The sequence below is a fragment of the Eupeodes corollae genome, chromosome 2 (assembly GCF_945859685.1).
Source record: "Eupeodes corollae chromosome 2, idEupCoro1.1, whole genome shotgun sequence".
Taxonomy (NCBI): domain Eukaryota; kingdom Metazoa; phylum Arthropoda; class Insecta; order Diptera; family Syrphidae; genus Eupeodes; species Eupeodes corollae.
The window spans coordinates 44,202,048-44,216,548 of NC_079148.1; the positions used below are offsets into that span (position 1 = coordinate 44,202,048).

General features: G+C 32.2%; 4 protein-coding genes across 7 annotated transcripts in view; 2 read left to right on the forward strand and 2 right to left on the reverse strand.

Annotated features, from left to right (window-relative positions):
- LOC129946124 (MICAL-like protein 1) overlaps window positions 1-5,587 on the forward strand; it is a 203,191-nt gene extending 197,604 nt beyond the window's left edge. For all 3 annotated transcript variants that reach the window (XM_056056167.1, XM_056056168.1, XM_056056169.1), the window contains 4 exons: window positions 1,437-2,630; window positions 2,701-2,908; window positions 5,258-5,404; window positions 5,470-5,587. In XM_056056167.1, the coding sequence (XP_055912142.1) occupies window positions 1,437-2,630; window positions 2,701-2,908; window positions 5,258-5,404; window positions 5,470-5,541 (1,621 nt within the window). In that variant the 3' untranslated portion in view covers window positions 5,542-5,587. The remainder of the gene's footprint in view (window positions 1-1,436; window positions 2,631-2,700; window positions 2,909-5,257; window positions 5,405-5,469) is intronic.
- A 2,553-nt stretch (window positions 5,588-8,140) lies between these two features.
- On the reverse strand, window positions 8,141-9,563 carry LOC129946125 (uncharacterized). Of its 2 annotated transcripts, XM_056056171.1 has the most exons (2): window positions 8,929-9,563; window positions 8,674-8,846 (listed from the first exon to the last, which is right to left on the reverse strand). In XM_056056171.1, the coding sequence occupies exons 1-2, from the start codon at window positions 9,463-9,465 to the stop codon at window positions 8,808-8,810; spliced, it is 576 nt and encodes a 191-aa protein (XP_055912146.1). In that variant the 5' UTR covers window positions 9,466-9,563; the 3' UTR covers window positions 8,674-8,807. The 2 variants fall into 2 exon arrangements, with proteins under 2 accessions (XP_055912145.1, XP_055912146.1); XM_056056170.1 differs by having other exon boundaries at window positions 8,141-9,562.
- Window positions 9,564-9,951: 388 nt separating this feature from the next.
- LOC129945425 (uncharacterized) overlaps window positions 9,952-14,501 on the reverse strand; it is a 114,552-nt gene continuing 110,002 nt past the window's right edge. The window contains exons 7-8 of the mRNA XM_056055178.1: window positions 10,283-10,399; window positions 9,952-10,205 (exon numbers count right to left, since the gene is read on the reverse strand). Coding sequence (XP_055911153.1) covers window positions 10,088-10,205; window positions 10,283-10,399 — 235 coding nt within the window. The 3' untranslated portion in view covers window positions 9,952-10,087. The remainder of the gene's footprint in view (window positions 10,206-10,282; window positions 10,400-14,501) is intronic.
- LOC129945423 (uncharacterized) lies at window positions 10,454-12,516 on the forward strand. Its single transcript, XM_056055176.1, has 2 exons — window positions 10,454-10,674; window positions 10,735-12,516. Exons 1-2 carry the CDS (start codon window positions 10,590-10,592, stop codon window positions 12,459-12,461), a joined length of 1,812 nt encoding a protein of 603 aa, XP_055911151.1. The 5' UTR covers window positions 10,454-10,589; the 3' UTR covers window positions 12,462-12,516.

The window sequence follows — 14,501 nt, forward strand, 5'->3', positions numbered from 1 at the left end:
TTTTTTTTAAATATGCACACAGATCTTTAAATGGTCCATTAAGTGACTTAGAGCGCAATGTTACAATTATTTATGACGCCCATCTGGTTATGAAATTAACACCAGGGTCCAAACACCTTTCACCTTTAGGGCTTTAGATGAATACTAGAATGACACATCTATTTTTTTTTAGGGGGTCAATAAATCAATTTCTATTAAAAACGAGTTCTCTGATTCGAAATTGTACAATAAAATGCAAATGTTAACGCTGAATGAGTGCAAAACTGGGCAGTGTAGCTGCTTTTTGAGACCTCTTGCAGCATAGGATGACACTGACAACACCATTTACCACTCTTCTCTTCACCATCGTCGTATTCGTCGTACCAAACCACACACTCTATGGGAAGTGGTTTGGTGTGGCTATTAAAATGCAAACAGTTAAGCAACCTATTCATCTAGTCGGATCAGACCACATCTAACATTAGAGTATATCTACTGCCTAGTAGTGGATAGGAGCTCAGAGCTCCCTCCTATGCTTCTGTGTAAGTAAAAACCCAACAGAGTTGCTCTTCTGCAACCTTATTGTGGAAGAAGCCCTCTATTGTTGTTATTGTCTCGTGCAATTGGTGGCGGCGCTCTACGCTTCGCTACGGTGTGGTGCGGTAGCGGTGTATTTTTTATTATTGTTGTTGGCCGTTTTATGTGTCATTTTTATTGTTGTTAAACTGGTGGCGGCTTTGTTGGTGCTGTCAATTGGGTGGATAGCTGCGCCTATTCTTCCTCCACAGTCCGTCCACACAGTCTTAAAACGACTACCGAACCGCACTGAGGTCTTTTCAATTTCTTATTTTTCTTCTGTAAGATTTGCGTTGCGCGTTACTTTTCTTCCGCCTATCATTGTCTCATAATCACTCAACTGCTGCACGGTTGTCTTGTGTTGTGTCTCTTTAAATCCAAATCCAAACTGCACAAAAATCTGAGAATTAAATCAGAGAAGTGGCTTTTTGACTTAGTATAATTATTATTGTTGTTCTGTAAAGTTGTTGCCTTCGCGTTCCATTTGGTGTTTGCGCGACTTAAGACTTCGAGTGAGTTGAATTGAAATAAGCGGTGTGTGCCTGGCTTGTGCAGTTTATAAGCAAGCAGAGCAGAGGGAAAGTTGAAAAAACAAAACGTGATTTGTGAATTAAACGAACATTTCTTAGAACAGTTATTATTTCCGCTTGATTAGTGTCCAAGTCCATCTATTTCTGTTGCTTCCCTAATCCGGTTTGATACAAAGTTATAATTTCTTTAGGGCGGACATCAACCTCTGTTACGTACCTATTATTATTGTTGAGTTGACGAGTGAGCGCGTGCTTGTTTTGAATGTTTGACCCCATTGATTAAAATGAATATATCCCCATTTTTGTATCGAAAATGCTAAAATACAAATATATTCCACCCCATAAACTTAGATCACAGTCACAGAATCAGACACCTGAGGCGACACCACGTCTAAGCGGCAAACACTCAACATCTAACCAACATGTATCGCCGTTGAACAATTTAGATGACTTCTATGGAAGCAATTCGTCGCTGGGCAGTACTCCGTATAGCCTGCAAAGAAATTCAGGTGTCCGAGGATCGAATATCTCGCTGACTTCGTCCACTGGAACAATTCGTTCAAGGAAGCAACATAGAGCACCAGCTCCACCCTTGCCCGTCAAGGAACTGTTCCCGTCCACAGAAACGCTCGATAGCAAAAAGTCATCGCCCAGTTCGAGTAATTCAGCTACGCCCAATCAGCGTCGCAAGAAACGTCCGGCACCAGCGCCTCCGAAGCCTGCAAGACTGCTAGATCCAGCTGTAGTCTTAACATCGAAAGTAGACCAATTGACCGGTTCAAAAAACTCGCTTAATTACCCTCTGCAGAGTGATCTTGATAAGTTATCCGACGAAGAGAAAGCTTTGTTGGAGGGTAATCGCTTGGCGCACGATGCCAGCGACGAAGAAAAACATCATCATCAATCAGATGAATACATAGAACCTAAGAATATAGTCCAAAAATTGATTCCGTTGGACATAAGTTTACTTGCGGACGCCAACGATAGTTTGGTTAAGCAAAAGGAGGAGGACAATGTTGTCTATCGACGGACAATCATTCCCAAAAATATCGTGACGACACCAACCCACGATGAATCACCCATCGTTGTTTCCCACGATCGGCAGTTGGAGAAAATGAAAGACAACAAAGAGGCACAGAACCGCAATCGCCAGAGTCAAGTGTCATCCGGTGCAGAAGACACCGATCCGCTCTATAATAAATCATCGCATGGGAAGTGGAAGCGACGTAAAGGTCCAGCGCCGGCGCTGCCAATCCCACAAAGAAAAGTCTTACAAATGCTCCCACTGCAGGAGATTCGTCATGAATTGGATATCATTGAAGTCCAACAACAGGGTCTGGAGAAACAGGGTGTCATATTGGAGAAAATGATTCGTGATAGGTGCGAGGGCAAAAATGGTGAATTGAATGCAGGTGCAGAAGAAACAACCGATTCATCTGGACATCCACAAAATTCTAAAGAAGTCGAAGATTTGATATTGCAGTTATTTGAGTTGGTCAATGAGAAGAACGAATTGTTTCGGCGGCAAGCAGAGCTTATGTATTTGTAAGTTATTGTTGTTGTTTTAGGTTTTAAATTGGATTTTAAATTTTGATTTTTGTTTTTGGAAATTTAGACGTCGTCAACATCGTTTGGAACAAGAACAAGCTGATTTGGAATATGAAATTCGTGTTTTGATGGCACAGCCAGAGAGAAACAAGACCGATACGGATAAAGCACGCGAAGAGGCATTAATCGCAAGAATGGTGGAGGTCGTACAGCTACGTAATGAAGTTGTCGAGTGTCTTGAAATGGACCGACTGCGGGAAGCAGAGGAGGATTTGGTAAGTTTTTCAATGAAATTTATTTTTAAAATTATTTGTAAATGGAAATTTATGAAGCTTGTGAAGATTTACAAACCGATTTAAGATAATGATCAGAAGTAAACACATTGACCCTGAAATTATGAGTCTCCAGCGATTTTCAATGTTACTTTAAATTCTTTTCTAAACTTAGACTTGAAATGATTTGGATTATTTTATTTTATGTTAATACAAATAAAATGTCTTAAAATATCTCTTTAAGGATTGACATTCCACATTTATTGATAACCGATAAGCAAATAATAAATTAGATGGCGTAACACCTCGTAGAGTACAAGGGTCTAGTGACTTAGTGAGTAATGCCTTGGATGGAGGGGACCTACAATTTGTATGCCGAATCTGAACTCCTAATTGGAGTAATTGTCAAGAGGCTAAATAAAAAATCATTATTGATTGATCACCGATAGTAAGCATCATTTTTGATGGAATATATGGTCGGTGCCTTACATCAAGAAAAGTCATATTCCATAAAGAAGTGTATTAAGAGCGCAAACAAAAGGAACGGTTTTTAATGATCAACCTGAGACGCTTCTGTGTCACATTCGAAAAGCTTCTAGCTTTGTATTTAGAAAGTTTTGAGTTAGTATAGAATGAATGCACCATCTTTAAACGACTCCGAATAAAGGGCAATTTATTACGTGATTTCAAGCTAGACCGCTGTCAAACTCAGCTGTCATGTGAAGGGTCATGATATCAGTTGAAGGGTTGCAGACATATTTAGGAAAATAGATCGCTTAAAGCATATTGCACATAAGCTATGAACTGCGAACTGTGGATGTTCGCATATTTTTTCTTTTCTTTTACATGTGCTTTATTTCTATTCGCACACAGCGACGAATTGAATTACCCTTTTCTCTATATTTTCCTCAGCCATGATCTTTCACAAAAAAAACAAAACAAGAGTGGTATAATTTTGGGGCTCGTAGCAACCTCAGTGCAATACCTTACTACCAAATTGTTTTTATAAAATTTTCTTATTTTAGAGAACAAAATGCTTATTTTATTATCTAACATTATTGCCAATTGGTTTCTTATAATTTAAATGTGTTTTTGTTGGAAATTGACTTTTTGAAATGTGTAAAATCATGTTTGTTCGTTCATTCGTTATTCGCTTTCATGTGCAAAACCCTTAACAATCGAACAACGCGTTAAAATTATTACAAATTATAACAAAAGCATTGCTTATGGGTCCTCACAATCGAAAATTTGAATAGAATGGAAACTTTAATTGTTATCGTCAACGAAATGCACGCTAAGTCAATCAAATTAAGCTGCAAGTACAAGTGTCGCTAATGTGAAAATTTATCCGGAGTTCATAAAGATCATGACTTGGACGGTATGTAGTTCCAAAAAGACGGGACACTAAGCCACACAATACGATCAATTGTTGCTATATTAAAAAAGTAGTTTCCCGGTCGCGTGATTTCACGTTTTGGCGACACTTTTATTTGATTTGGACACCAAAATTATATGATTTGACAACTTTAGATTTGTTTAATGTGGGGCTGCGTAACAGCTCGAATAATCCCTGAACTCTATGCGCATTAAAAACCAACAATAATCAAATTGTAGCCAAAATTTCAATCCAGCATGTGTGGTTAAAAACTACTTCAAAAGAATCACAGTTAAAAATTTAAAAATTTTCCTGAGGCTGCGATGTTATTGAAATTGTTTTTCACATTTAATGGTTAAGTCAAAACTTTAAAGTGAAATAAAATTTCATTGAAACTAAGTTGCTTTTTATTTAGCTTTATTTTCGAAACCGAAAAAACGAATGTCCCAGTATATTTAAACTATCTTACTTTTAAATCTTGGTCTAATGAAAGTAAATAACACATTTTTGTACCCTACTGTTTCAACATAATTAAATGCAGCTACAAAGCTTGTAGTACAAGTTCAAGTTCACTCAACTTGTACTTCTTCTATATCGTAACCTGATTGCAAGGGCAGGGAATTTTGTTTGTAGATTTTAAGCAACACAAGAACGATGAAAATCGAGTTTCTCTAGTATTGCGTAAACTTAATCTTCCTGGAAAGTGTTCTGTCATAAAAACAGTTTTATGAGTTTCATGAAAAAGTCTTGAAGGTTATTTTTCTTTATTATGTGTTACCCTTTTCTAGATCAAGAGGTTAATTCTTTAAATTCTTTCCTTTAAACCTTTCGAATCGTATTTTTGTAAAGTGTTTACATTCAAGAAATACAAATTTTATGATTTTATCGGGTGAGATCTATTTCTGCTTAGATTTTGTATGGAAATTTCCTTACCGTATTTCTTAATCAATTACTTACTTTTTTGTTTTTGTTTTCAGAGCATCAAACAGAGACTAGAACTGCATTCGGCGAAACGCGAAGAAGAGTCCAATCGCAATACTTTGAGTAAACTCTCTAAAAAGGAAAAGAAGAAACAAAAAGAGAGTAAAAAATTTGGTAAAAGCAAAAAGCTTGATGCAGATAAGGTAAACTTTTTCACAATATAATCTAATTTATATTTTTTTATTAATTTGTATATTCTTCATTAAAGGATGCCGATGAATCCGAACTTGGCACTGAAAAACAAAAACCCAAGAAGAAAAAGAAAAAGTTCCTGTTTTAGAATCTTAGCCAATATGGAATTCGATATTAAAAATCTTTGGACTGAATGAAGTTAACTAGTATATTTTTTTTCGTGTGGAACCGATTGAATTATTGTTAACAGATTAAAACAACAAATAAATAACTTCCGCACAAATTTAATAGAAAACAAAAAAAAGAGAAAACCCTTCCCAGCATTTAGAGATCGTAGTTGCAGGCAACACAAATTTATTCACACCAACAACACCAATGTTGTCCCTTAGGCCACTACATCGCGTACACCCCCTCTTGTGATAGCTAGCATTGCAGTGTAGTAATCTTAATATTATTATTTAAACAACAACAACACAAAATTATCAAAAGCACTTTTCAAATCTTAATTAAATTATTTTTGTTTCATTAAAAAAGAAAACAGGAACATTTTGAGAAAAGAAAATTGTCTTGATTAATTATTATTATAATTATTTTCATCGTTATTTCTATTTCTTAAATTTATACAAATGTAGAACAAATCTCTTAGTAGTCTCATTTTTGTAAGTCTCGTTTCAAAGTTTGATATCTTCATGTACATTTAGCATTTAATTATAAACAATACATTTTATTTGATAACAAAAAGAGTGCATGTATTTTTATTGCGTTTTTTTTTTGTTTGTTTTTGCTATATTCTCATTTCCTTTTCGGATATGGAAGTTTAAATAATACTTATTATGTCATACATTTATTTTATAAATACATACATACTATTAAAATAAATTTGTTTTGTTAATATTAAAAAAAAAATAATTAAATTAAATTTAATGTATATTTAGTCCTTAAATGATTTTTTTGTCTTATACTTTATTTTCTCTATTTTGTATAAAGCGAACAGTTTAAAGGAACAACAAATATATTTTTACGTTGAATATAAATTTAAAAAAAAAATGTTTTATTTAACAAGCAACAAATATGGGTAATAAGTCAATAAGAAAAGCGAATGAATCGATGAAGTTAGTTTTGCCCAAAGTAAATGGGGTATTTTCCGAAAGAGAGTACAAGTATATCTATACAATTAAAATCAAAATTGTTTAGTTTAGTTTATTAATTTAAGTAAAAATTTTCTTTTAGATTATTCAGAATTATTAATATAATAAAGGTAAATAATAAAAACAAGGTATATGAAGAAAACATTATTGTAATAATAACATAATTTCTAATTTAAAAATTTGACCGAAAATGGAAGTCCACTAGGATGCCTCTGTTGGGAAAATAAAAGTTTATTTGCTCTAGCAATACAGGACAAATAATGTGGCCATTAATTAAATCATTTATTATCATAATTGAAGAATCCAAAAAAGTAAACATCTTACATTATAATCAGGCATATCAATGTTCCAATTTATTTAGCTTAAAAAAAAATCTCAATCATCTTTCAATCCTCAAAGAATGATTAACACAGTAAGGATTTCAAACCACGTAACAGCATTCAAGGGTTGATCTTACAAATACCGTATTGAAGAGCAGATGGGTCGAAGAACTCAAAACTTAACATTTTATATGCTTTATTGACTTTATTATGTGATTACTTCCGATCTAATATAACTAGTAAATCCTTCAGAGTTATTTTGTCTAATACAATATTAATGATAGTATAATCAAGAACAATGGGTGCAATTTTCTTTGATCACGTAAAACTTTGACATTTGGCAACATTTAAAAAAAGAAGATTTTTATCGCACCCTAACAGTTCACACAAATCGTCTTTTAGTTGGTGGCATTCAGCCACAGAATGTATAGTTCTAAAAATCTTTACATCATTAGCATATAAAAGATACCTGGAAGATTGCCAAATTTCCGGAATATCATTGATGAACAGATTAAAAAGAAATTAATAAATTTGGCTTCCTAGATGGACGCCCGAGGTTACCTTTATGCATCTCGAAACAAATCTATCTATCTTCATGAATTGGGTCCTACCAGTAAGATAGGAATGTATCTATCTTAAAAATATGGAGTGGAGACCAAGCATAGACGATTTTAATATGAAGTTAAGATTTGTGCAATGATAGTGTGAGCTTTCATGTTTTTTTTATTTTTCCAATTTTAAAAGTATTCTTATGTCCTTCTCTAGGAACAAAGTAATCCTTCAGACAAGAAAAACTCAAAAGCATATCTAGCTTTGTATTAAACTTCACAATTTTATACTCAGTTTATTTACCAGGAGCTGGGAGATTATTTTCGGTAGGAAAGGAAAGGAGTCATAATAAAAGTAATAACAGAAAAGTTGGTTTTTCAGCACGTAGTGCCAACGTTTCTGAGAAAAAGTGCAGCGAATTTAAAACTTTCCTGAAATAGAAGTAGGCATGGGAACCCAGAGCCAATAGACTTTGCTGGAAAAACGATTTGTTTGGTGTATCCAAAATTAAAAACTACTTTATAAAGCAACTAAACGAGTAGTTGAGGATTATTGTTTACTCTCTAGTAGGTTGATACACTAAGTGTTTGGAAGCGAGTGTTCCCATATGTAGTGAGAACCTAAAAATGTATAACAAATCTGAATGAACGTTTTTTGTCGCCTCTGAACGCTGGCTTTCTAAAATTATTGTATGACACTATAAGGGAGTAAAAATATAACAATGACCAAGTAGTTTCAAAAAAATATATATATTTTTTCAAAAAACTTAATACAAGTATATTTTTCTTTTCCAAAAAATTAAGTTTTTATTAAGCAAAAACATTTATTCCTTTCTTTTTGAAATAGAAAAATAGACATCTATTAAGAGAGTTTATAAATAAATAACTAAATTTAATTCTTCATAGCATTCTCGAGGTTTGTGAGCATAAGAGCAGATTCCTTTCGAACGGTTTCCCGAATTATTTCTCCAAATTTAGGGCACACATTAGCGTTTCTCTCCAGAACTACTCGTTCTATATTCGTTGTAAGATTTTCCATTGTTATCTTAAAATGTTCTACTAGATAATTGTCTTCGTTCATTTCCTCTGCAAAATGATCAACTCTGTCGTCTCTTGTAAACGATTCATTTTTTGAGGCAACGTAATCATCAGGCAAATCATTTGGAATTTTCAAAAACGATTCAGATGGGAGAGGCAAGGTTTCATCATTATCTGAATATCTATAAGTTTTTATTAAGATCTCCGAACCACACGATCGAATATTTGTTTTTGATTGAAAAACTTCTTCGTGACTTGAGTAATGTTTTTCGTTGTGATTCATCATAGAAAATTTAGACAAAAATTTGGTGAGTTTGCCATAACGTTTTATGTATTGCTGTTGCTTCTTCATAGCTCCCATTAAATCCCAATATAAATGATTTTTTGTTTTTGCAATTTCTGCAAATAAATTTAAAACTTCCGAATTTGGATTGTTTTCGAAAATATAATGCACAAGTAATTTCCTAAGTTTTTCCCTTACTTCTGATGTTGGAGCTTCAGATGAGAAAGTACCAAACTCTTTGGCTTCGGATAAGATAAATCCTTGACTGCGTTGAATCTTAGATCGATTAATCTCTGATTTCTTATTACCATAATCCAAACGACGATTAAGTTTTAATTTTTTCTTAACCAAATCTTCTTTTGGATCGACGTATTTTGGCTTGATCAATCTGGTGGTAGAATTGAAATTTTGACGTGAATATTCAATACCCATTTGTCGTGATTTAACTATTTTTTCACAACGGATTTCATCATTGCTCTTCGGTCTTGGACGATTTAGTCTATTTTCAGGGCCTAGTTTTGTTTTTGGTATCGATTTATTAATACGTTGCACTAATTTTTCAAGACGAACTTTATTGATCTGAGCTTGTAGTGGCTTCTCATCAAAATTTCGTATACTCTCATAAGCTTTTTTCAATCGTTCGAATTGATCTGAGTCGTTTCGATGGATTCTTTTGAAATAAGGTGTTCGATGTATTTGATAGATATCAACTGGAGTTTGAAGAGGGAGTTCCATGATATTTTAACAGAAGATTTTTAGTAAAATTTATGTAAAAATTTAGTTGTGACAAATGATTTAATTTATTTATTTTTTTGTTCACAAAAAGTAAAGTACTTTGTTTTTTGTGTTACTAGAGTACATTTTTTTGTTTTATTTATAAAAAATAAAATTGGAAGTAGGTAAAGTTTATACATACATTGCATCTTCTAAACAACTTAGTTTTGAACAGGATAAATTATAAGGTATTCTAATTCCTGATGGACTGGGAGGGAAGAATTAATATCGAAAGTTGGAACCTGAATAGTGTGAAGGTAGTTTCTTAAGTAAGTTTTGGTATAAATCATAAGTACGTGGTGAATTTTATATGAGGCTTATAATCTCCATCTCATTTATGATGTATTTAAAAAATGCAAGTATAGGAAACTTTAGAATAGATAAAATCAAAGGAAAAGTGGTTGACTTACAAGAATAAGTTTGTCCAATAAAAAACCAAAGAACAAATTAATTCAATTTGTTTATTTTCTTAAAGAAAAAATATTTATACAACATTTTGTATGGCAGTAACCTCTTAGCACAGCTTTAAATTTGTTTCTATTTAATTTAGCAAGCATTTTGTCGACAATTTCAATACTTTTTTCTAATAACAGCGACATCTATCTGTAGGACATTTTGATCGGAAATTAAGACAATTATCCAAACAATATGTATCAGCACCTTCGCGACCCGCCAATTCACCAATAGCTTCACAAGTTTGCCTTTTAAAGAAAAAAAAGAGTGGAATTAAAAACTGTATCAGAATCGGATAAGCATAAGATTTCCAAATAATACTTACGGACAATGACAAGCGCTTTCGGGACAATTTGGAGGATACCTCAAGCAATTATTCTCACACCAACCACGCATACCAGGAAGTGCACGGAATGCCGGTGATGGTAAACACATTTGGTCTCTGGAAATATTAAATATAATAATAAATTATATCGATGTTATTTTTTTTTTAAATCAAAACACTTTTCAAAATCTAAATCAACTTAATAACGTAGCAAAATTTTAATTTTCTTGTGAAAAATTTTCAAATTTCGTCGAAAAAATAAAATTTTCTGATACAAAAAATAAAATATTTTCGAATTTTTAAAGAAATGCCAGGAAGCCAATCGAAAATTTCATTTGATGCCATAAATATAGTGAGAGCTGAAAATATTTACTTAACGGACAATAAAAAAGGTAGTTTGAATTTCATATCTGTTAAGGGGTTAATTTCATATTTTGATCCTTCTCTTTTAGATCGAAATGCAAAAAGGAAAATATCAACCAATGATGAAACCGTATTTGAAAAGAAAAAGTTAGTTTCGGATTCGGAAACAAGACATACCACCAAACATAAAAATTTAAAGTTTAACACCAAAGATCAGAAATCAAAAATGGCTTCTTCTCTTTCAACGGCAGGAAAAAAGTCCAGAAAACGTCAGTGGGATATTGGTAATGCCTATTCCAAATTAAATGCACAAGTGAAAAACCCTCCAAAATCTAACGATGGTCATCCTAAAAATGTTCTAACCGAAAAAATTGATTCTGCAATTTCATTGTATGCAACTCCAAGAGAGGAAATTTCAATAATTGATGGAATTGATTTGGAAAACATGAATCCAAATCATTTGCCACAACATTTCTATGAATCTGAACTCGATAATTTTATTCGTAGTCAATATCCCGACTTCGAGGATTGTTTGGAATATGATTTTCAGGAACCTTTGAATTTTGAAAAATATGATTTACCACCGGAATCTTTTCACCCTAAAAAAAGCAATTTACGACACTTTAAAGAGTTACTCGAGCGAGAGGAATCGTCACAAAATAAACTGTTGCAAAAGAGTGAAGTAGAATTGTTAAGAGATATCGTCAAAGCTGATGAGCGATATCAAAAGCTTAAACGGGATGACTATCAATTATTAAAGGAGATTCTTTTGGGGCAACTTAAAGAAATCTCTGAACAGGAGCGAGTCATCAAGATCGCTCTAAACAAGATTCGATGTGAAAGGAATCAAGATTTCCAAGTTAGTACTCTCAAAGTTGCAAAAGCTGAACAGCCATTGGAAAGTAATATTACAAAAATAAATTTAAATAAAGTTCCTTTAGCTACTGATCAAAAATCAATCGAAAAGAAGACTTGTACTCCAAAAACTAAGGCAAAGCAAGAACTTGATGTATTTTTCAAAAATGTCCCAACACTTGAGAGCGAAATTCGAATTCTCAAATTGTTAGGCCAAAAACTTGAAGAAACACTAAAAAAATCAACTGAAACTACAACAATTAAATCAACCCCGTTAACTTTACTTTCAACTCAGTGTTTATATTATAAACATTTCGTTACTATTGCTTCGTCTATGGTGTTTCCAATGGCATTTAAATCTATTCTTGGTTTAGTTCAAGAATTTAAGATTAGTCACCAAACAATCAACGAACTCAAGCTCGAGAGAGATTTCTACATTGCAACTGATTTGGACAACTTCACTCTGCAACGGACAAACTTCGATTTACTTCGATACAATCCCGAGTTTCTTCTTCGCAAGCTCAAACCCTTAACAAAGGATTCTCGACTGAAATTCAATTTTATCGAACAGGATCCAATGTTTTTCAATCATTTCATCGCAAACATATGCAATATCTCTCCAAAAACATTGACTGGGACTTATATTCCGGAAAATTCCAAAACAATTAATTGTGTTCCAGCAATCAAAATGAATGATGTTGGTGATGGAGCTGGAGATTTTATATTCAAAGATGACGACCTGAATAAAGAACTGCCAGTTGAGATGGAGAATGCCATAAGTAGAACAATTAGTGATAGAAATAAATTCAAGCAACAGCGTTCCCGCACACCATTGCAAGAAAAGAAATTTGTATCAGCCAAAAATAGCCTTCTCAAGACCGTTCTTTTAGGTTTCCTTCATTTGACATTAGTTTTAGTGGTTTTAAGTGCCATTTTTTATCCAGATGTTATTTGTTTTTAAATCAATCAATTTTAGCATACCATCTTTATTGAATTAAAAAACTATTCAATTTAAATTTTTGTATATAATATTATTTTGTAATGTTATGATGTGTTTGTCAGCAGTAAGGAAATTATCATTCATCATTAGAAGTACTCGTAGATGCATGAGAAGCTTTTTTGTAAATTATAATAATGATTCAATGTTTTCATAATCAAAATAGGAGAACGATTTTGAGGTTTCAACTGTTGTGTGGTTTAGTTAGCAACACTCTGAGTTATTAGTTATTGTGAAAATGTCTGTATCTAAGATATAGAATGAAATTTCGTTTCTTCTGAATCGTTGACTGCCATGACACACCTTTCACTAAAAAAAAAAATGAACTTCAAATAGACTTAACAAAAATCTTAAAAATAAAGCCATTTAAAAATTGAAGCAATCGTAATGCTGATCCGATAAGAAAAAATATTGATGATTGGTAATAGGATGTTCTGAATTTTTAGAAACCATCATTTTCTATTTTAAAGAATTCAGCTCTAAGATGAAAATGTGTGTTATACTAGTAGTCTTAGCTTCTTTTTGAATAGTTTAAAACAAATAAAGGTAAATGTTTAAGCCTTATTTGGATTTAAAAATAAATCTATTTGTCTTTTACATTTCACTTCGAAGCTATAAACAAACAATGAAAAATAACACGATTTTTTAGACGACGGTCGAGATAACACTACATTTTTCGAAATTTAAAAAACTGATCACATTGGTCGACAATTTTTTCTTATTGACACTTAAATTGAACTTTCCAATGGGTTTTGGTGGCCTTAATTCAAATCCGATTTTAAAATTAATGAATCACGCCAGGTTTTTGAGATATAAATGATTTTCAACGGAAAAAAGCAAATCGGTTTGAAAGTAAATTTCTTTTAACGAATCGGTTGTCGAAAAATTTCTTTTATTTCAAGCTTTTAAAATGTTTTTATTTATTTTATTATTCATTTATTTTAAAACGTTTGCAATTAGTTTAAATTTGAGTTTGAATTCGAAATCGGCACTAAAAATCCAAAACGTACTTTCCAAAACTATTAAAGTTTTTCTCGAAACTTCATATAGATTCAAATAAAGACTCATAACTAATGAGAATTTCCAGAAACTAAATAAGTAAAGTACTAAAGTGCTTTAAAATTTATCTAAAAGAGAAATATTTGTACTTTTTAAAGTTGTTTTAATTTAGGAAAACACGTTTTTGGTTGTTTTTAGAATTTTAAAGGGAGATAGTTTAAAAACCTGATGTGATAGAAAAATTTAAAGGCGAGATTCGAACTGAAGACATCTTAATTCTTAAAAAAAAAAAACACTTTTTTTTTTGCAACAGAAAGAAACGTAACTTCGTCGATCAGTGTTATGCATTTAGTTTTAATTTGATATCAAGTTAGCTCTACACTTTGTCAAATTGGGAAAACTAGGTACGCCATTAGTTGAAGACTTTATTGTTGTAAATTAGTTGTTTTTTTTTTTAAAGTGGGATGTAGTGCTGACTTGAAATCGTGAGTTCAGGCATAAAATAAGTATATTTGAAAATGAAACGATGCACTTTATTAATTGTAGCTTTTTTGATAAAATGAATTGTGAAAAAAATCCACACATTTTCTTTCTTTCGAAAAAATTAAAATAGGAATACGAATAATGGATTTCATTATGTTAGTCTAAGCCTCATATATGTAACATGTATATTTTGTATGTCTTTTTGGCTTAGCTAATGTTTTTTTAGGTAATAATTGACTGATATTAACTGAAATAACTTGGACTCAAAGTAATGACGCAACTTTCAATTCAATCACTTCATTCAATGAATATTGATATTGACAGTGATAAAGAATCAATAATAAGATAGATATCATTGGAATTGCATTTAAAATGTTTATCTATATTTTTTTTCAAGTTTTTTTTTTAATATTGTTCAACGTAACTAATGACACTTGACATAAGTGACATGTTTTTTCTATAGAGTATGATATAAAAAATGTTCATAAAAAAATGATAACGAACACTCGAATTGAATTTCGA